This window comes from Diceros bicornis, chromosome 20 (genome assembly GCF_020826845.1).
Source record: "Diceros bicornis minor isolate mBicDic1 chromosome 20, mDicBic1.mat.cur, whole genome shotgun sequence".
In the NCBI taxonomy this organism is placed as follows: domain Eukaryota; kingdom Metazoa; phylum Chordata; class Mammalia; order Perissodactyla; family Rhinocerotidae; genus Diceros; species Diceros bicornis.
Genome location: NC_080759.1, coordinates 48,162,874 through 48,186,357, shown reverse-complemented (window position 1 = coordinate 48,186,357; position 23,484 = coordinate 48,162,874). Strand labels below are relative to the sequence as shown.

The window sequence follows — 23,484 nt, the reverse complement described above, 5'->3', positions numbered from 1 at the left end:
GTAGCTATTATTATTATGTCCCATCTGGGTCAAATCTGCCCTTGATGTCCCATTACCCAGGACTGTCACACTCATCACCAAATACAACGTACAATAGACCTCACAGAGAACCCTGCCTGATGCGTCCAACTGTGAGTAAAGGAAAGATAACCTCGTGGAGGGCAGATTTAATAAATGTCTGTTGACTGCCGTGCCTCCATTTCCCCTCATATTGGGATTTGTCCCTTGGGGGTGAAAACGAACAAGGTAGGGACGTGGTCTTCATATGTTCTACCTCTAAACTACATAAAATGCTTATGTATTTCAAATGCAAATAAGAACGTTCCTTCTTTTCCCTGAATTCTAGACATCCGGACAAGGTAACTGACATTGATCTTATTTAAATATGCACTTGATTATTATTCCTAATTATAATACTTAAACATACCTGGGAAAAACACAAAAATTCAGACATTAAAAAAAATCCTCTATTTTCACATGATCACCTAAATACAAATCAGTGATCCTAAATGACCAAACAGTCCTTTTTAAGAAGAATTGCTATTTCATAAGCTTAGAATAAGGAACTATTTTTAACAACAGCAAAAAAGATCCAAATACTTTTATCTGACTCAGAAAAGAACGGATATTTTATTTCTATAGCAGTCTGGTCTAAAACAATAATATAAAAGAAAAAAATAAATATTCTCATAGACCTGTGTATATCTAATCCCTATTTTCAGTTCCTAAATCACACTAATGATTGATTCATTGAAGCCAGCGGCATAGACTAACCTTGAACTGTGAGCTAACCGTGGGCCGCCGATGTTTGCTTCCACATTTCAAGGTATCCTGGTTATTGCGGCTGGAAACGTGCTCAAATAGATCATAGATGAAGTCAAATCTGTGTGAGCAAAGAAAGAGCAGAGGACCATGAGGGGCACACACCCAATTATCAGGTGCTGGATCACTATAATTATAACGCATTTTCCCACTGGAAGTAACACACCAAGGCCTGGAAGAGCTAAGACAGCTTCCAAAGATCTCAAACCAACCATTGCCAAAGAGCTTTAGGCATTGAAAAAAAACGTGGCAGCATTTGGAGCACTAGAGTCTTGCAAAAGAGAAGTGGATTGCGATGAAAGTGACCCAAGGTGACGTGCCACTTAGGAAGCGCTGTGCTTTCCAGAGCACCACCTGAGCGTCTTGATTTCCTCCCACGTGGAAGGGAGATACTTGTTTTGGGCCCCTCACAGTGTTGCGAAGATCCAACCAGTTCACAGATGGAAAGGTGCTAACTCTGGAGTGAGGCAGACTAAGGTTCAAATCCCGCCTCCACCACTTCCTAGCTGCGTGACTGTGCTAGAGGCTTGACTCTTTATAGGCCTCGGTTTTTTCATCTGGAAAATGGGAGTAAATTTTAGAATTTATCCCATAACACTGGGATGAGAATGAAATGAATAATTATGCACAAAAGGGGCATGGTGCCTGGCACATCCCAAGTGCTGATGTTAGTTGTTGTTATTATTAAAAAGTTCTATAAAATCTATTGCCACTACAAGTAAAGTAAAAGGCTTCCCAATAACTTCTTTGTATCTTTCTTGCATGGATGATATTATGGGCTGTAAGCAGGGGGTTTGGTGGCTTCACTGAGATCGGGAAAGGCAGGAAGAAGGAATATGTGGGCATCCTCACCCCCAAGGCAGCAATGTCAGGGCTTCCCCAGTCACTTCTCACTTTGCCCCGATCCTTTTTCGTTGTTGTTCTAGGGTGCTAGTTAATGCTCATTCTTTGAAGTTCTCTAACTGTGCTTTGAGTGCCTTGGAGAAAAAGCCTGGGTTCCATTAAAATGTCACAGAGGGGCCGGCCAGGTGGCGTAGCGGTTAAGTTCGTGCGCTCTGCTTCAGCGGCCCAGGGTTAGCCAGTTTGGATCCTGGGCATGGACATACTCACCACTCAAGCCACGCTGAGGTGGCAGCCCACATAGAAAAACTAGGACATACAACTAGGACATACAACTATGTACTGGGCTTCGGGGAGAAAAAAGGAGGAAACTTGGCAACAGATATTAGCACAGGGCCAATCTTCCTCAAAAAATAAATAAATAAATAAAATAAAATGTCAAAGATGAAAGAGAGCAGAGTGAGCAAACAGCCCGAGCCCCTCAGTTTGCAGAAAGAAACATGTGGCTGAAAGAGAAAGTTCTTTACCCCAGTCACAAAGCCACTTTACATTACGACAGAGGCACCAGCGAGCCGCCATCTTGCTCATCTCCACACCTGTGATCTTTTCACCACAATAAAAGGCTGCCTTTTAACATCAAGACACTGCTTTTATTTAAATGTCTCACTTTAAGTCTAATAACTAAGAAACTGCTCTGAGAGATAACACACGTATTTTTAGAACATCGCCATTTTTACAAGTCTGAAAACCCATCTGAAAATAAAAATAGCTGACAATGCTGTAAAATAGGAAATCTTTATAGAAGAGTCAAAACAAGTTGAAAGACTGAATACTACGAATTCTGAGCTTCTAAGCTGATGCTTTAGACGGGCTCCCTTCACCCCAATTCACAGCTATCTAAGTGACAAGGTGGCCACTTTGTATTTACATTTCTAAAAGTATTACAGCTTTTTAATAATTGTGCTACTTTCCTTCCTTAGATATTAAAAATTTGTTTCTGTTATAGATTCACACTGGATCTGACACAGGTATTGAAAACTTTAAGGCAAGGGCTATTTCCCCCTTCTCTCTCACAAAGCCTCCTAAAAATAGGAAGCCTCCTGGCTTAATATACACAAATAGCTAAACTAATCATTAAAAGTTTCTGCATGTTTTCCTTAATTATTGATTAAATGGTGTGATTTACAATTCATGAATGAATAAATGAGTATAATTAATTATATTTATTCATGAATGAATAAATGAATGTGTAATTAATTTATAATTTTAGCTGACTACTTGTATTTCTTGACATCCTTACACTAACTACAGACATACGGGTCCTATAAACCCGAGGCTGAAGTCAATTTTACACAGAGCTCTAAACTTGCTGTAGAAAATACGTGTTACACTAGTTAAGCTCTTAGGTTCTTGAGCCAAGCAGATCAGATCAAAACCAGCTGTGGGATCTTAGGCAAGTCACTTAACTGCTCCAAGTCTTAATTTCCCCATCTGCAAAACAGGATTAATAATAGTATCTGACTCACACATTGGCTGTTCTTATGGTACCTCATTAAATGGTAGTCACTACTGCTAGTATCATTTTATGTCTCTCGGGTCATTTTATTGATAAAATATTGCCCAGGGAAGAAGATAAATCAAGTTGCTTCCATATTAATTTTTTCTATATTTGTGAATTGAAAGCATTTGCACAAATATTAGTTTGACATCTCAGGGAGGAGACTGACATACCGGCTTTCTCTTAGTAAGTTGAGAAGATCATCTCTGAAAGTATCTCTGTTCTTCTCCAAGATGCCCCGGACATCATACTGCACCTGGTTTAAAAAAAAACAAGAGATAAGTGAAATAAGCCAGACAGAGAAAGACAAACACTGTAAGACCTCTCTCATATGTGGAATATAAACTAACACATGGACAGAGAGTACAGTTGGGCGGTCACCAGGGGGAAGGGAGTTGGGGGGTGGGCACAAGGGGTGAAGGGGCGCATTTTTTTTTTTTTTTTTTTTTTTTTTTTTTTGTGAGGAGATCAGCCCTGAGCTAACATCCGCCAATCCTCCTCCTTTTTTGCTGAGGAAGACGGCCCTGGGCCAACATCGGTGCCTGTCTTCCTCCACTTTATATGGGACGCCGCCACAGCACGGCTTACCAAGCAGTGCGTCGGTGCGCGCCCGGGATCCGAACCAGCGAACCCCGGGCCGCCGCAGCGGAGCGCGCGCACTTAACCGCTTGCGCCACCGGTCCGGCCCCGTGAAGGGGCGCATTTTTATGGTGACTGACAAACAATAATGTACAACTGGAACCTCACAATGTTATAAACTATTATGACACCAAAAAAAAAAGAGAGAGAAGGTAGAATTGATCAGAAGAATAATTTCAGGTCACAAGCATCTCCTTTAAAAGCTAGACCCGTGAAAAGAAGTTATTTCAATATATTTAATAGATTGGTATTTAGAGAAATAGTAATTTCAGAAGCCAAACTGGCAAATATCAATAAGGATCTTAATTAAGAAGTTACCTCTCCAGCATAGTGTTTCACTCCAAAATTGTTGACTGCAACTCTGGGCTTCACGTAAAAGTGGTTATTCTAATAAAAAACAAATACAAATGCCTAATTTCATTTACTGATTTCCATCGACTTCCAGAGAGAACTAAATACAATAGACAGTGAAAACAATTTCAAAACCTGCCACGTATCAGAAGATTAAGAGACATCATGAGATGTCCTTCATCAAAACCATGTAACTCGCCTGTATCATCACATAGGTTAAAAATGTTAATTCTATACTCATAAACTAAACGTGGGCATATTCTGACAAGTAGCCCCAAATCTATCCCTTTGGCTTATTTCAATTTAGCTCTAGCAATCAGAGAAGTGCTTTGGTTTGAGAAAAAAATTAAATGTGGGAGGCATGGCGGGACCAACAGCATGAAATATCTCAGATGTAATCTTTTTTTGTCAGATGGAAAGAACACGTTTTGTTTTGTTTCTTTTTTTCTACCCAAAGCCCTAGTACATAGCTGTGTATCATGGTTGTAGAGTTGTAGCTCTTCTATGTGGGACGCCGCCTCAGCATGGCTTGATGAGCGGTGAGTAGGTCCGTGCCCAGCATCTGAACCCCAATCCTCCGAAGTGGTTAAATGTGAATTTAACCGCTATACCACCAGACCGGCCCCTCAGATGTAAGCTTAATCCACAGATTTGTTATTCACACATAATTAAGAATTGGCGAATTTTGACATACTGCATGCTGATTGTGTAACTTCTCCAGTAAGGTGCTGTCTGTGGCTTGAGGAAAATGACTTTCTTCATTGATAAGGGCTAGGAGGCCAAGTTTCTAGAAGAGGAAAAAAGGTTAAATTAACTAAGAGTTGAATGTATGCCTCTAAACTATTTTACAGCTCCTTTCCTCTCTCTATCAAGTCAGTGGTTAAAAGAAAAGGCATAGCAATTTCTCAGACTGAAAAATTCAGAATGATACACTATGAAGAAATCCAATTAATTTAAATTCCATATCAATGTTTTTAAAAAAAAATCAAACCCACCACAATTTTGCGCACAAAACTTTTACAATTGGCCAATCTACTATGGGTACTGGCAAGGCTTTTGATGTTCACTTAAAATCTAAGTAAAGCCGATTCACACACCATAGATTCTAAAATACTGAGTTCAGTGAGACAATAGGTTTGAAGCAGCCAAGTATTTAAATTCAACCTTGCACATTTACATGTATGTTTCCAAATGGTCCATTGTGTTCTAAAACACTCACAGCTTTGACCTACGTGTTCACACAAGCTATTTTGTTCCTATAAATATGAATCAGCCCAGCTGGACACCCTTGGGAATATAACAATTCTTCAACAATGTATTACCTTCTCAATCAAGTCTAGGCATTCTCCATTGTCTATCCAGTCAATATCTTCCCACACTAATCCTTCCCTGTAGTTGGATTAAAAAGACCAAGTTATAATAAAATATAGCTTTAAAATGATCTAATTTAGTGACTGATTTTTTTTTTAATTTCGAAATGTAATTCTTTGAGTGCTTACCTGCTATATTCTAGCTGTTCTAAAGAAAAAATATGCTTGTTGAAATATTCCTGAAGTTTCTCATTTGCATAGTTTATATTGAACTGCTCGAAGTGATTAACCTAATGGGGAAACCATTCAATAAGTATCTCTCACTATTACATATATAATACATACATATAATAATAATATTATTATAAAGGGGAAGAAAAGGCAAAAAAAAAATCTGCAGAGAAAAATATCAATGTTTGCTTCAAGAGATTTGTTTAACATCAGCCAATAAGTGGACAGAAAAGAATTCATATGTCCCACTCGTCGGAAGCATACCTCAAAGTTTTCAAATCCAAAGATGTCGAGAATGCCAATAGATTTAAAGTCATCTTTGCCTTTGATCCTGCTATTGATCTTCTTAATCACCCACTCGAAGCAGCGTGCATAAAGTGCCATGGCCAAGGAGTCTCTGCTGTCTACTGCCTATGGGGAGAGGAGACGTGGTCACCGTTTCCAGCTGACCACAAACACCACCCCTCCCTCACTTGGGACACACGCTGATCAGGGCTGGCACCTGTGCATCCAATATTAAGTAAATCAATACCACCTAGGAAAACATGGATTCTAAAGAAAGGATAAACTGGAGCTTACTTATTTACTTTACAGTAGGATTCTCCCAGAATTCCTTTAAATATCAGGCTTTCAAACTCCATTTTATACATTGAGTTATAGGAAAGAATTGGAACCAGTAGAGAGAGACAGATGTTACCAGGTTTGAAACAATAATTAAGACCTAAGTTTTCTCATTATCTTCTTCTCATATTCTACTTCATACACATAAAAGTTTTTCTTCATGATATGGTTGGTATTTTTACTAATCGATCAATAAATAGGTATGAGATGGGCTAGTATATATAAATTGGCTCAAGGTAGTGTAAGAAGCAAACATAAGTAATACAACATACTGTTGCATTGTTTTCACATTTCATAATAATAATTATACATTATTATAGCTAATGTTTATTTAGTGCTTACGCTGTGCCAGACATTAAGTATTTAGCATATAATTTTTATTATCACCCTTAAAAAAATCATGTGAATTAGGTATGATAATTATCCTTGTCTTACAGAGGAGGAAACTGAGGCACAGTGGATAAATTTCCCAAGAACAGATAGTCACAAGGGGAAGAGTCAGGACTCAACCACAGGCCATCTACATCAAACCCAATCCTCATAAACACTATGCTACACTGTCTCTTAGCAAACAATTCAATAACTTTGTCTATGCGCCTCAACGTGGATATCATCCTTATTTTAATCATGAACCAAGCTCATCTGAGTGGTTTGTTGTACTTACTTATTCGAATCAAAGCCATGGATTTGAAAACCCAGGGGTGTCTCTTAAGCCTTGATGGCAAAGTGTGCATACCTGTTGAACATTGAGAGGCGTGAGGATCTCTTCTCCCCTGAGGAACATTGATCTCTGGGTCAGAGCATCCGTGAGCTGCGTTGGGTCCAGCCCAAGTAACTCTGCAGACCTGCCCAAGGCTGGAAATGAAGAACAAGGCAAAAGTGGATGCACAGACCTGAGAAGGAACAACCATGGGACCCTGAATGGGTTCAAAGCCAATTACACACAATAACACATTAAAGCAGAGAACATTCCTGAATGACCTCAGGCAAAATGTATGGAACACACATTTTATTGGTAAATTCTTCACTTCCTTAAGGAGTCTTAGGTTAGTAGCAAAACCTGGTGCTTGAACCAAGTGTGGTCTGGAGACCCCAATTGGGGGGGGGGGGAGGTCCCCAAGACCCTGTCAGAGGTTTGCAAGGTCATAACTATCTTCAATAATAATATTAAGATGTTATTTGCTTTTTATTCCCATTTCTTCACCAGTATATGGAAGATTTTTCCAGTGGCTACATGACATGAGGTATCTCAAAAAACTGAATGCAAAAGCAGATATGAGAGTCCAGCTGTCCTCCATTACATTAGACATTAAAGAAATTTGCAAAAATGTAAGACAATGTCACTCTTCTCACTGATTTTTTTTGTTTTGCAAAATAGTCTTTTAAATAAAAATGCTATTTATTTTAATATGCAGTGGGTTTATTATTTTGAAATGAACTAATTTTTAAAAAATGCCTCAGTTTTAATTTCTAACGCAGTAAACATCAACAGATGTGACCCACTTAAACAAAAGCTCTTTGGGGTTCTCTCTGACATTAAGATTCCTAAGAGGTGCTGGGACCAAACGTTTGAGAACTGCTGACCCACAGCCCTGGGCTCCTCTGGAGGCACCGTGAACTTGAACTCAACCGATTCCCAGCCTCCATGCCCTCAATCAGAAAAGTTGAAGAAATAAATACATAAATCACTCCCAGAAAATGACAAATGACATAGCTATGTGTGTATTAACTCATTTAATCTTGACAACACATCTCTGAAGCATTTTACAGACGAGAAGTCGCTGGTGCCGAGGGGATAAATAGGAAACAGCTTGTGACAGAGTCAGGCCATGAACTAAGCATTCCAGCTTGACAACCAACGGTCGTCACTGTTCCATGCCACCCCTCAATAACTATGAAAAACTACGGCAACACTATGTCCCTGACTCATAACATTTTTCCTACATCTAATCCTCGTTGCTCATATTTCCTCTTATCTGGCCCATTTTCCTTCTTTTTCAGTAGGAACAAGAACACGGCCACCATCCTGTCTGTAATCACTTATCCACTTTGATCCTTTATTAGCTGTCAACTCACACCAGATACAAAGTTCTGTAGCTCTCTATTCCAGAGGTCAGAAACTTTTTCTGTAAAGGCCAGATAATAACTATTTTACATCTAAGTTTCCTATGAGGAAAAAGTCAAGGAAGAAAAGGGTGAGGGAGTGAGGGAGGAGCGAGCAATCTTACCTGATTTGAAGGAAACCTGCGCCCCACCAGCAGTGATGAATTCTATGTTCCCAAGATGTAATATACCAGCAAGCAACCTCAACACTTCCCGAACTTCCTCCTTGCTAAACTGCATTACATCCATTGCCATCTAGAAGAAAATAAACATATTTAATTTATGTTGTTTTTTTTCATACTAAAGAAAATGAAAAATGCTCATTACTCAAGAAAATTATTAAGTATTATTCTCAAGGCAAGAAAACAAGAAATAGATGCATGACCATTCACTTTTAAATGATAAAGACTTTACACAGGTACATATAAAAGAGAAGCGTGACATTAGGAAAGAATTGTAGAGTGCTGAGAGACAACCCAATCAATGAAATAAAAATAAATATCTGCTTTACGTACAAGCCTCCTATTTATGCCACAAAAGAATGACCTCGGAGTCACAGTAATGATGGTGATAAAGAAACACTTTTTCCTACAGATAGCAAAGCATAATGGAACATTTATTATTTTCTGACATACAAAAAATTGGGGGGAGGGGTAAGACTTCATGAGAGTCCTCCAGTGTAAACTTTGGGGCCCTGTCTTAATGGTTAAATGTAGCAGGGACCCAAGCAGATGCAATGAAATGCTCTCTCAGGAGCTCTATGGATAGGAGTTTTTTGCTCCTTCTATAATAAACACTGATGGAAAATCTAAATGGATTTAGATCTGTCTTCCTGAGATATTCATTACACCTCTATTTTTCACTTGTCCAAAGAATTTTTTTTTTTTGGTGAGGAAGATTGGCACTGTGTTAACATCTGTTGCCAATCTTCCTCTTTTTGCTTGAGGAAGATTGTCCCTGAGCTAACATTTATGCCCATCTTCCTCTATTTTGCATGTGGGATGCCGCCACAGCATGGCTTGATGAGCAGTGTGTAGGTCTGCGGGCTGGATCCGAACCCGAGAACCCCGGGCCACGGAAGCGGAGCACACGAACTTAACCACTACACCACCAGGCCAGCCCCTCCGAAGAATGTTAATATCTTATCTTGGCCTCTAGATAGCAAATGGAAGTTAACATAACACTATTTTGGGAAAAATAAAAATAAACAGGCACCTACAGGAGCTTTCTTCCCAACAACAAGCATCAAAACAACTGAAGCCAGGCGTCTTCTAAATCATGTTCGAGATTTGCCCATAAACTATGATTTAGGAACCAGATTCTTGTCAGGAAAAAAGCTAAACCCAACCCCCCCTCAACAAACACACACATACAACTGAGGACAGAATTGTTGGCAATACTGATGAAAATGACCTGCAAAGAAAACTTGGACCATAATCACTACAATGACCACAGGAGATTGGGATATAAAGGAAACCATGCACCACTCTGCTGGAATAGAAATTGCAAAGGAAAACAACTGGAGATTTTAAAATGTGAAAAGTTGAATTTCTTTCCAAGGAAAAAACAATAAAGCCAGAAGCAAAGGGCAAAAACAATAGACAGGGAAACAGAATTAAAAGAAAAAAACTATAAGAAAGGAGCAATAGCTATACTAAGAGATACATGAGCAACAAAAATAAAATAGGCACTTCTTATAAGAGGAAATGCAAATCCACAGAGAAATGTTTTCCTCCCAGAAATCAAACATGCACAAATTAAAGAAAATCTGAGATCTCTTCTATTAAATTAGCAAAAAATTTCTGAATGATAAACCTAAAATTGGTGAAACTGAGATACTATGCACTGGTCATTGGTACTATAAATTAGCATAATTTTTTTGGAAAAGAAGATTATGTGGCAGCATTGTGCTGGGCCACATATGTACATAATCTTGTAATGTTCAGAGAGGTTAAATAGCTTTCTCAGGGTTGCACAACTAAGATTCAAAGTCAGTCCCAGTGGACCCAAAGTCTAGGAACTTATTATCCATCCAATTCTATTAATTTCTAAGGACATAAAAAGAAAATAAAAATCTCCTGTGTAATTGCCCATAACTTCAATGTTGGAAATTTGTTCCAAGGAAAATCTCAACAATAGAAAAAAAGTTTTGTCAAATATTCACTACAGTGTTAACACTTTCAGGGAAAAAAATTCTAACTATCCTACAATTAGATGAGTCAATTATAGTAAATAAACTTGTTAGAATAGTGTATAGCTTTTAAAGGAAATTATGAACATTATATAGAAACACAATTATATTTATGATCACTTTACGTAAAAAGTAAAACTATTCAAGAAAATGAAGCTGGGAAGAAAATTTACAAAATTGAAAATAGTTTCGATGTCTATAGTCTCACGAACATTATGTTCTATCACGTGTTTTATTGTTGTTGACATATTTTTACAATAATAGACAAACTATTAATGGGTGAATGGATGAACAAATTGCTGTCTATTCAAGGGACTACAACTCACCATAAAAAAGAAAGAATTGTGTTATGTGGATGTGGATGAGTGAAAGAAACTAAACACAGGACAATTACATTCTGTATGATTTCATTTACATGCAACTCTAGAAAAGACATATACTATAGTGACTGAAAGCAGATCAGTGGTTTCCTCGGGCTAAGAGTGAGGCGGCTGGGATTGTCTGGGAAGGGGTACAAGAAACTTTCTGTTCCTTGTACAGAATTGTCCTTTATTTTGATTGTGATTGTGGTTGTGGGTACCTGGGTGCGTAAATTCAAAATTCATGGAAACATACTATAAAAGGGAGCAATTTATTATATTTATATTATATCTCAATAAAGTTGATTAGAGAAAACAAAAAGGGCCGGCCCGTGGCTTAGCAGTTAAGTGCGCCCGCTCTGCTACTGGAGGCCCGGGTTCGGATCCCGGGCGCGCACCGACGCACCACTTCTCCGGCCATGCTGAGGCCGTGTCCCACATACAGCAACTAGAAGGATGTGCAACTATGATGTACAACTATCTACTGGGGCTTTGGGGAAAAAAAAAAGGAGGAGGATTGGCAATAGATGTTAGCTCAGAGCGGTCTTCCTCGGCAAAGAGAGGAGGTTTAGCACGGATGTTAGCTCAGGGCTGATCTTCCTCACAAAAAAAAACCAAAAAAACAAACGAGAATTCTTTACCAAAAAAAAAAAGAAAAAACAAAAAGACCATGAATTATTTAATCAAGGGTGAAGATTATCATTTCATGGGTACAAACAGAAATTGATGCAAAGAATAATAACTATTAGTCAAGTGCTTATCAATTAAAAAAAGCCTATGGGAAAACAATTATTCAAATTTACTTAAGCAAAGAAATATGGCTAAGAAATACAGAATAATGTATTACACTCAAGACTTTTAAAACTTTTAAATTTCGTAAGGATCAAATCAGACATCAGCAAAATAAAGATAAAACACCTATGTTGTGCAAAAGTTAATATTTTCTCTATGATTAAAATTTCCCTCATATGTTACAAGACATATTCAACACTAATGTATAAAACATTTCTAAGCTCATCTTAGAATGACCACAGAAATGAAAACCTTCACTGTTTAAGTCACCTACCTGGACCTTATACAACACTAAAAAGAAATAAGATTTTTAAAAAAACCAAGTTTACAGCAGCAGAAAATTTCAAACTGTCAAATGAAAAATCTCAAAAGATGCCCCATGAAAACATTTCTGGTTAAGCTCTGAGAACAGAGACAAAGATTATATATGGAGATATGAAAGCAAACGAATAAAGTGTGCTTACTATATTAATAAATTTGTGACTTCTTCACTTTCAAGTCTAACTCTAAGCAAATTAGTTAATTAGTCAGGAGTGTGGTACTAAGTGGTAATTGCATTAATCATGCCATGTGGTAATTTAACGCCTGCGACCAATTATCACCAGTGTGGGCATGTGTGCTAAAACCGCTAGCAAGACCCTCCACTTACTGTCTCTTATTGTTCTATTTAAAATCTTTTTAGTGAAAATCTCCACCCCTTTGGCAAGAGTAACCACTTTACGGCTTATTATAATTATCTTATTTTCTCAACAATATGGCTCAAGACTTAAAAAAAACTCGGGGAAATTCTTGGTATAGTTCAGAAGCGCTAAACAGCAATGTAGTTATAAAACTGGCAGAAGCACAAGGTTATACAAAATATTTTTAATAGTCTTTATTATGCACATAAAAAATAGGTGTTTGTGAAAGTATGTGTGTGTGCGTGTGGGGGCGGGACAAATACGTGATATAGTCTCAACAATTAAGGACCAAAGGAAGCCAGGCTCATTGCACTAGAAACAGAGCAGCTGGGCGAATGTAAAGTGCTTTTGCCAAAAGGTACATCCACTCGGGGTCTCAGGCAGTCAGCTTTGGGGTGTGGAGGCCCCACTCAAGAAGGCAAAGGGACCTCAGACAAATCTTGACCAAATGGAATGACTGCAATGACATAAGGGGAGGCTACTTACAAATTACAAGTAATTTGACCATAATTTATTGTGTAATGTTATGCTATATTAGGCAATGTTATATTATTTTATAATATAAAATTTGCTTATACTCCCAAGTTTTCCAACACTGAAAGAGACTGATGTTCTCAGGCTTGGCAAAATGGAGGTATAAAGTCAGCCCTTTAAATCCTAGTAAGATCTGACTCACGAGGAGTGAATTTATGCATATACATATATACATGTGCTCACACCATTAAAAACCCATGAATATTCCCAGTAAGGCCTATACGGTCAGGAAATCCCAGTCCTGGTCCAGGCCAGGCATGCTGGAAACATTCAATAGTTGTGGAGTAAAAGAATAAAGAGGTTATTGTTCATCAAAGACTCTTGTCACCTCACACACATTTCATCAGCCACCATCCTGGCGGGTCAAATGCAGGCAATAAAATAAACCCGTTGTTACTAGTGACTTGAAATAGCTTTTCATCCTGACTGAACAATTTATACTGCAACTTGGAAGACTGATTAAAAAACAGCTGTGAAATTTAGCGTATGTTCACTGTCTCTGCCCCCAGGAAAAACCAGACCCCCTACAAACTGCTCAAGACACCTCACAGGTACTTATTTGTATTAATGACAGTTGGTGCCAATGATGACTTCTAAAAATACATAAATTCTCAACAGAATAAGCAAAAGTCTTAAAAGGTCCTATTGCATATCCTGACATTAAATGTATACTGACATTAAAGTTGATAAAAAGAGTGATCTTTTTAGTAGTTAAAACTGAACGCCAGACGTGACAGTGTCATACTAATTCATTGAAATAATTTCTCTCCATTCACATTCTAAGACATTCTGCAAACAAATGTCCTTGAGCCCCAACAGAATGTGGTCACTTCCCTTCCAGCAATCTCAAAACCTCTAGGAAAAGGAGCTTTATGGAACTAAAGCATGAAGATACAAATTTAAATGGTATTTGATTTTGGATGGAAATGTTGTCTCCTTGGTGCCTAGAACAGAGCCTGGCACCCAGCAGATGCTCAAACATATTGAATATATAAAATCAACTTCAGCCAGAAGAGTTTAGTGTCTCTTTTTAACCATTTCTGTGTTGCTCCTGGTTAGAGTACTGTGCGCAGCAGAAAAATGAGCTAGCTGGTACTGATAATGCTACTCAACGATTCCCATATTATAGAAATTATAATTTTAGGAAGGTAATCATGTAATATAATGTATATACATTATTCATTATATAATCAAATCCATATAATCATATAATAATGTAATCATTAAAGTTGACACTCATTGTAAAAATATTATAATAGAGAGAATGATAAAGAATAAAAGCCTAGAATTCTTCCTTATAACATTTTTGGTATATTGTTCCAATATTTTTTCTGCACATATAATTACTATATACTTGATATATATAAAACGCTTATTTTTTTAAATAAAAGGATTACATAGTGCTGCATCATGCCTTACTTATGTAATAACTAAGTTTTAAACATACTCGAGCATGTGTTCTGCTTGCTGCGATGGATCTTATTTTATAGATATAACAAATTATTTAAGCCATTCCCCAATTCATGATTCTTAGAGGTTTAGGGGAAGAGAATCTCATTTTTTGTAGGAAAGAATATTTTTCCTCCTTTCTGAGAAGTCGCACATTTATTTTTGTTTCTTTTCTGACTGCATTGCTTAGAACTTCCAGAAGGTTAAATAATAGCAAAAATTACATGTTGCTGATTTTCGCTCATTTCTGATGAGCCAACACTAAAAAGTAATTGCAAAGTAAATATTTAAGATCTATAAATAAAATTCTTATTAGTTTGTTGTGTACATTCATTATGTCAATTTCATGTATAAACTTCTCTTCCTTTCTAGATGATATATCCTTTCATCATAAGACCAGATTTCAAATGCCAAAACCTATCATTTCAATTTAAAAATAAAAGCTAGCAATCACTGAAACGAGGCCAAGCTCCAAAAGTTTACTTGTAGCTATCAAAAAGAACAAACAATCCTGAATCAGAAAAGGATGCCCCAAGAGGGAAGCACCAGAGTACCTTCTGCAGGCACTCCCGGGACGAGGGACGGCCGGCCTCAGTGCCCAGTGCACCCTAGTGGCCAGGGAGCTAGGCAGTATGGGACCTGCAGTGAAACTAGGACTCAGATAATTAGGAGTCCGTCCATCACCAGGCACAATGCCCTTCTATCACAAGGCATTCCTCTCCAGCTTCAAGAAAGAAGCAAAAACAAAACAAAACAGAAAAAACAAAAATCCTGAGACAAGTCTTTTTTTGCAAGTCATCAAAAATAAGAATGAGTTTTCATGTTTATTCTAACACCATCTTTTCAGCAAAGATAGTAATAAATGACTTGTGAATAAAGAAAGTTTGAATAGTGAGAGAAATCTAGGGGGCCAAAATAAAACTGGGAAAGAAAATTAAAATACTTAAACATGTCATAAATCCAATTGGAATCCAATTTGCAGGGCCACACCCCAGGCTGCCTACAGTACACAGCAAAGGTGCCGTCAGCACGGGGCTTTTGGTTAACAGGGTAAAGAAGGGAGAGATGGCAAGGGATGTATCCCTCTGTGTTATAAATAGTAGAACGTGATATCTTTAAAAGGAAGGCAGAGGGAAAGATGATCATGATATTATAGCTTAGTCTGTTTTTAATTTCATTTTCAATTTAAGGATACATACGTTAGACGTGGAGAAATGATATGTGATATACATCCATTTAAAAAATACGTTGAACAAATAAAAATATTATCTTTAAAATTAAAAAAAAATACATTGATTTCATTCCACAAGGCACTCTAACGAACAATCTACAAGAGTAATGTGGATATGGAATAGAGACTTGTTGACAAGAACTAGAAAGATAATCTGGGATGCACTGAAAGCAGGTACGACCCACCCTCGTGGTTTAGAGTTAGACTGTTTAGATAGTGGCTCAATCAGGTACTGTGTGTGGTCTGGCTGGTCACCAAGCTCTCTGCGTCATGGAGTGTAGACAACCACAGTTCCTACCCTCACAGGGTTGCTAGGAGCAACCAGAGAGATGGCCGACATAAAGTGCTCAATGTTAGCTGCACTTATAATGATGAACCAACTCTAGATCTGTTGTAGTCAACCGTTCTAGTAACGACTGGCAAAGGAATTAGGACCACAATGACGAAAGCTACTGGCCACACTCAAGCAGGTAGGGCTGTTAATAATGCTCGATGACCAGGCTTCCTAAATGCAGTCACCTTATACCAAAGTCCTTGTGACACTGGAGAACTGCAAGAGACTGCACGTCTACACCTAGTGTCTTAAGATGGCTACTTTGTGCAATCAGAATTGGTTACCAGAATTAGGCTGTGAGAACAAGATGAGACCCTAACAGGTACTTGGTCTAATTGCTGACAGATTTGTTTTTAGCCATAGAACCAGTTATTGAAAAAAATTTTACTTGTAAGCTCAAAAACAGGGGATCTGCTTGCTCCGGTACCAAGCCCGTGATTTTTTTTGTTCTTTTTTTGAATATGCTGTTTCAAGTCAACCACTCATCGGTCCTGAACGTTACAGACATTCACCCATCTTCTAAGGAGAGGATTCCCCTCCAGTCAGGAATAGTCTTTATCACGACTTGGAACAAGAAGAAAGCACCTATTCTCACACAGTGGTGCAAATGTAATTACTTCTGTTTTTATCAAAAAAAAAAAATTTTTTTTGAAACAGAAAATGAAACTTGTCACTCTTAATAAGGGAAAATAAGGAAGTAACTTACAATCACTTCCCTAAAGGATTCCTGGTCGCTGATTGTCTTGTCTTCTACACATCCAGACTGACTCAAGTAGTGGTAGTTTTCTGGCACAGATAAATAAAATTCTTCTACAGAAAGAAAAATAAAAATGTAACATCAATACTTGACCAGCCAGGAAAAGACCGAATCCAAAAGAGTTTTCACTTTGTGACTTTAAAAAACAAAGTACAAGGGCCGGCCCCATGGCTTAGTGGTTAAGTTGAGCACACTCCACTTCCGAAGCCCAGTTTCAGTTCCCGGGTGCAGACCTACACCACTCACTGGTGGTCACGCTGTGGCGGTGACCCGCGTACAAAATAGAGGAAGACTGACACAGACATTAGCTCACGGTGAATCTTCTTCAAGCAAAAAAAGAAAAATGATAAAGTACATAAATAATTCTATGCTCCTAATAGTTCCCTATTAAGATAAAAATTCTTTCTTCATCATCATCTAGGGAAAATAGAATTTAATTAAACTAGATGGGATGGTAGAAAATGCTACCGAAAAAAATAACTGATGAGGATCCTGTTTTGATTATTTTCTCTTAAAAATCATATGTTTAGAAATTAGCTTTATTTGGGTGTGGTTTAAAAGTAAAACCAGTCTCGGGGCCGGCCCGGTGGCGTAGCGGTTAAGTGCGTGCACTCCGCTTTGGCAGCCCAGGGTTTGCAGATTCGGATCCCAGGCGTGCACTGACGCACCGGTTGCGAAGGCCTGCTGTGGCACATCCCATATAAAGTGGAGGAAGATGGGCACGGATGTTAGCCCAGGGCCAGTCTTCCTCAGCAAAAAGAGGAGGATTGGCATCAGATGTTAGCTCAGGGCTGATCTTCCTCACACACACACACACAAAAGTAAAACCAGTTACAATACATTATACATTTTTCATGAATATCGTTTAAATCAGAAAAGAATCAAGATTCTAAAAACTAACAAAAAATTCAAGATTTCTCTATTGATGATTTCCCGTGTACATTATTTGGCTCTAAAATGAACTCACCATCTTTTGCTACTCTCATACATTTCACTTCAATTGGTGAAATATCCACCAAGTCCAGACAGACGTCTTCTCATTTAGTGATGACTTTTAAAGGAAAAATGAGTTGCGAATCTGCATTTCTCTGCTGTCATCCAGTTCACTCACCTCTCTCTTCGTGTTCCAGCCCCGCCAGCAGCGCATAGAATATGTGATAATTCCTTTCCCCAGGATTCTGCCTTACTACTCGGTTCTGGGGAGAGAAATCAGATTTCTATTCAGAGATGTTTCCTCTGCTTCACTAACACAAGACAATAATTTCCGCAAATTGTTATTGTGGAAGAAAATGTGAATTAAATCACGTTTACTTACTTTTTCTAATAAATCTTCATGTGAAAAGCAATGGCAAGTCAAGGAACAAAACAAAAATATGACACGCTAAATTACTCTTTAATTTTCTATTCTTGGTTATTACCCAAATCATTACAATTCCCTGTTCCTTTGACATTGAGACTTTCGGTGCCAAAAGACAAGCCAACACAGCATCCACTGTTTCATCTAAATCCAATTTCAAGGGTGACACATGGTGCCCTAGGAGGTACCAAACTATGTGACAGAATTGATTTCAAAAACAAATATCTGAGGTTTGATCATGAATCCAATTTTTCAGATTATGGAAATGCTATCAGAGATTTCCAAAAGAAAAAAAATGGTTCTTTATCTCCTAAAATAATTATAGGTCAAGCCTAGTCATATCAGAGCAATAACCAGGTAGAACTAGAAAGAAATACTCCTCATTCTTGACCTGTCCTTATGATAAGCAAGAACAGTTTCTACTTAGAGAGTCAAATACTACAGACAAAAGCTAAATGAAACAGGATACAATCTACAATTTTCCCGCCCTGAATATTTCCCTTCTGGCAGATGTTCAGCTGGACAAACTTCCCAAAGCGACTAGAGTTGTTGTTGTACACGGTCTTCGCGTTGCCGAAAGCTTCCATGATGGGGCTGTGAAGGGAGGGAGGACAGGAACGTGTTAATGAGGGTGGATCTGAAAACAGCGAGAACACTCCTCACAAATGTCAAAACATACAATTGCAAGAAAAATTTGAAATCGAAAGGACCTATGGTGATGATGTCTATTTTTCAAAGCACTTGCTGAAGTGGGTTTGTAACGTATATCCACTCTGAAGGAGAGATCTTACAGCTGGTTGTGCAGGCACAGGAGGTTACCCAGGGTTAAGGAGACCACAATGGCTCATCCTTGCACAAATTAGCTTGGGCTTTATATGCACAAGCCAGGGACTGCACAGAAAAAGCCCCCACGCAAATTCTAAGAACTGAAAAAAGTTTCAGTCCTGGAAATTTCATTTGTTGTATGTCCTGAGGGCAATTCATTTAACTTCTTTGGGTCTTCTCCAGCTGTAAAATGTGGTCAGACTAGATCAGAGGTCAGCACATTTTTTTCTGTAAAGCATCAGATAATAAATATTTTTTACTTTGCAGGCCACGTGGTCTCTGCAGCAAATACTCAGTTTTGTCGCTATAGCTTGAAAGCTGCTACAAACAATACATAAACGAATGAATGGGTCTGTGTTCCAATAAAACCTTATCTATAAAAACAGGCCGCAGGAGGAAGATGAAAACATTCTAGAGACGGATGGTGGTGATGGTTGCACAACAATGTGAATGTATTTAATGCCACTAAGCTATACAGCGAAAAATGTTTCAAGTTATAAATTTTATGTTATGTGTATTTTACTACAATTAAAAATAATAAAGTTTGAATGCTTAAGAAAAAAGAAAAACAGCCTGCTAAATATGGGCATCAGCTGTAGTTTGCTGACTCCTGGACTAATTTCTAAATAATAGCATCTGTCAAGTCCCTATTGGTTCTAAAATCTTATAAGGCACAAATCAGACACTGGGCAACTATATATTTTAAATAAAAATTCATATGGTACTTCACCACACAGCCCTCCTTCAAAGTTCTGAGGCTCACTACCATGGAACCTATCATTGATCTTATGCCACGTGAGAGGCTACTAAAATGCCATTCTGCTCACAAGGCACCTCCAAAGGACTGAATCGGGAATGGCTTGCTCATCTCTGTGCTAAGCCCCCTGTTACACAGAGGTTGGAGGCTGAAATTTCTGCTGACAACAAAGGCCTCCAGAAAGCTAGTCAAGAACTCTCTGGTAGGAGGAGGCTGCAGAACGTTCCTCAGAAGCCCTCACCCACCAACTCAAACCGGGCCCAACGATGGGAGGTCAGAAGTTGTTGCTCAGGTTATTAGAAATCGCTACATGCATGTTAAGACTTTTCCTTGAGAAACTACAATAGAGAAGTGAAGAAAAAGAGAAAATAGACCCACTAATTTTAACTCTGCCTTCACCAAGCCATACTGCGAGGAAAGAGAACCCTATTAGTTGGAACCAAGAAACCTGATAAAGAAATACCTGCTTTCAAGAATAGCTTGCTCCACACAGGATGTCTTCTCCTTTGAGGACAATTCCAAAGATTGTTGACTGATGACTGATAGAAACTTGAGGATCAATTTAGTGCTTTCGGTTTTACCGGCCCCACTTTCACCACTGAAAGACAAAATGAAGAAGTTTCTGCTTCAAAGGATAATCTGTTTAAAAAACCAGCTTGGCCAATGTCACTACAATTCGTCCACAAAACCGTTGAAAAGTGGGAAAGAGCAGATCAAAACGCCCATCTCGAGAGCTGAGTTCAAGGAAGTGAAGTCCTTTCTCTGGCTGGCCACCTGTGTCTGTGTCACGCACGCCTCTGTTGGCGTATGAGGTAAACAGAACTACCTTTACTAAGTGAAGGTAATAAGAGGGACGGTGCCTCTCATGGAATGCAAGCTTTGCAAGAGCAGGGTCTTTGTTTTGTTCACTAGACTATCCTGGACCCCTCAGTGACGCCTGGCTGGTGGCAGGTACTCGGTAAATCTGTGTTAAATGAATGGGCACATTAACAGTATCTTTCTGGGAAACTTAAAGCAGGTACATGTGCATCAAATACAATCATTCATAAATATTATTGAGGGGAGCCAACTAAATCATTTTATTCCCAAAATAATCCTAGGAAGGAGGCAGTGGCTAAGCCTCTGAGTCAGAATTTAATACCAGGTCTGTCTGAGTCCAGCAGAGATCATGCTTTAGGGGTAGTTAAGGAAAAGTGAGCAACGCAATGCAGAGGGGAGTCCAATGAGAGAAGTAAGTAAGGTATGAGTTGTGACTTAAAGGATGGGCAAAAACAAAAGTGGAAGGATATGGAGTAGGACAACAATGTGAGTGAAAAGCACAGAAACCAGAAGAGCCTAGAAAGATCTATATGGGAGCGGGATTCTGGTTAGGTCAGCTGGATGGAGATTAGAGGCAGGGGAGAAAGAAGGGTGAAACGCTTGAGTTTGATGGTTCAGAGGCAACCCCAGGAGACGGAAGGTGAAGACTGGGCTCAGCAAGGCTACCCATAAAGAAGACAGCTCTGGAGATAGTGCTCTAGAAGGAGCGAGGGGTCCATCTAGGCGTGTGGTGGTCAGGTCCCAGATATGGAAAGAAAGGTATGGAGATGAGAGAGATTAGGAAGGAGAAACTTAATCACTTTTGTGTAAGACACTATGCTCGGTACCGTGGGGAGAACAGAAGTAGTAAAAAGGCAGAGAACTTACAAGAGAAGTAAATTAAAGGCATAAGTGACAGTAGAGCAATACCAACAATATCATAAGGTATCAGGTGAACAACTGCCAAATGAGCAAGAGAAACAGATGAGCTCCACCTAAGTTCTCAAGAAGAAGCCCTCGTTGAGCGCCAAGATCTGGGAAGTTATGAAAGGGGAATTTTGCTGGAAATGTGGTAAATGATTAAGCACATGTAGAAAAGGAGAGGAAATGACTCAGAGATGATACCACCTGGCCCGGCTGGGTGCAGCAGGCCCCCGGGGAATCTCCAACGGTCTAAGCCAAATGCAGTAATTCCATTCCCTTTGCAAGTGACAAGGCTGGCCGTGGGCAGATGTCAGGATTTCAGCCAGAGAGACTTACTGTCAAAGTGTGCTGAGGGCTCCTGGGAAGGTTTGCACACACACAAAAGAGGCCAGGCAGAAACGCCTCCCTTGCTGCAGACAACAAATACCTGGGAATCCACACCTATCTCGAGATCATAAAGCAAAAGCCAAGAAAATCAGAGAAGTGCCCAGCGGGAGTGGCTGAATCCACAACTCCAAAACTGCCCTGCCTGGTGTTGTCTGAGATAATAAAGGCCCATGCAAATTAGGCCAACTTTGGTTGGGTTTTCCGTTATCGGCAACCAGAATTTTCCTAGTACAGGGCTTAGCATTCATCTTTGCATCACTGGCACCTGACTTGCCCAGTGGCTGGCACACAGGAGGCATTTGGCAAGGATGCAGCGAATGAGTAACAGAAACTAAGGGAAAGTCGCAAGAAGAGATATAAATAATTCTCCAGAGTTTTAAAAAATGTACATCTACCTAGCAGTTGTTAATGACTAAAGTGTTTTAAAACAAAACTTAAAGGGATAAGTTCTCTAGTTAAAACGTGTGAGGCAGAATAATGTTAAGTGTTCCCCAAACCCAGCTCTTTATCCTGCAGCACACAGAAGTAGATGACATTTCAACCTCCTGTGCAGTCAGGACAGTAATCAGTAACAGGGACTGCATGTGGCCAACTAAACAAGAGGGAGATTGAACAACTGAGTAAGAGGGATATATGCCCTCTCCATGTCTGATGGCTAAAATCCCCTTCCTGGTCCTCTCGGCTCTCTACCTTCCACGCCTGCCATCTGGGGCCCTCAGGGATTACACATCTCCTAAACAAAGTAACATGTGGAATCAAGTCAAGACTCTCACCTGCCCACATGCGGCTGCAAAATGAGCAAAAAATAAACCATTCCTGTGTTATGCCCCTGAGATTTGGGGGCTGTTTGTTACAGCAATTAGCCTACCTTGACCAACATAACATGGCAAAAATACAATCATGGAGAAGATACTGTTGAAACTTGACAGCAAAGACTTGGTCAAGGAGAAGAAAACCCAGGACTCTTGCTGTCGTTAACCAGTCATGGTTAGTCATGGTTAACATGATATAAACAAGAGCTTTTGTTTCTCATTGTAGCATATTTTCAGCCATATTTTTTCTCACTGTAGCATATTTTCTTCAAGCATCTTTAAGTATACGTTTTTTGATATATAAGTAAAACTTGAAACAAAAATGAAACTCAGATTTGTACAGTGCTCTGCAACAGGAGTTCGCAAATTTGGCTGCACATTAGCATCACCTAATGTAGCCCTAATCTGCACCTATAAGGGTAGAACTCAGTCATCAGTATTTTAAAAAATTTTCCAGATGATTCTACTATGAAGCCAGATTTGGGAACTACTGCTCCTGGAAGTAGTTCTACGTAAATCAGACAGGACTGCACCAGCAGACAAGAAGTGGGGCCGTAGTGTTACATGAATAAGGCAAAGAATAAAAATACTTAAATTACTAACAAATTGTTAAAACCCAGCAATATGCTAGATGTCACTCATGTCAAGGTAACAGGATTCTCTGCAGGTAGTTCACTTTTATCCTCTCCTCTCATGCCTCCCTCCACGTGACTTTTCAAGGGGATGCGACTTCAACATCCCCATGAAAACCACTCATTGAGGGTCAAACCAAGGTGATCTTTGAAGCACTGGAGAGAGAGCATCTCCACAGGTATTCCTTTG

The 23,484-nt window shown here is 39.1% G+C and overlaps 1 protein-coding gene across 1 annotated transcript in view; it reads right to left on the bottom strand.

Annotated features, from left to right (window-relative positions):
- The window catches only part of MYO10 (myosin X), a 214,619-nt gene that overhangs the window by 73,551 nt on the left and 117,584 nt on the right, over positions 1 to 23,484 (bottom strand). Inside the window, exons 5-18 of the mRNA XM_058564310.1 lie at positions 20,205 to 20,339; positions 18,629 to 18,753; positions 18,118 to 18,131; positions 17,914 to 17,998; positions 16,752 to 16,855; positions 8,601 to 8,730; positions 7,109 to 7,227; positions 6,016 to 6,162; positions 5,710 to 5,810; positions 5,533 to 5,599; positions 4,905 to 4,997; positions 4,178 to 4,246; positions 3,394 to 3,476; positions 775 to 883 (exon numbers count right to left, since the gene is read on the bottom strand). Of these exons, the coding sequence (XP_058420293.1) occupies positions 775 to 883; positions 3,394 to 3,476; positions 4,178 to 4,246; positions 4,905 to 4,997; positions 5,533 to 5,599; positions 5,710 to 5,810; positions 6,016 to 6,162; positions 7,109 to 7,227; positions 8,601 to 8,730; positions 16,752 to 16,855; positions 17,914 to 17,998; positions 18,118 to 18,131; positions 18,629 to 18,753; positions 20,205 to 20,339 (1,381 nt within the window). The remainder of the gene's footprint in view (positions 1 to 774; positions 884 to 3,393; positions 3,477 to 4,177; positions 4,247 to 4,904; positions 4,998 to 5,532; positions 5,600 to 5,709; positions 5,811 to 6,015; positions 6,163 to 7,108; positions 7,228 to 8,600; positions 8,731 to 16,751; positions 16,856 to 17,913; positions 17,999 to 18,117; positions 18,132 to 18,628; positions 18,754 to 20,204; positions 20,340 to 23,484) is intronic.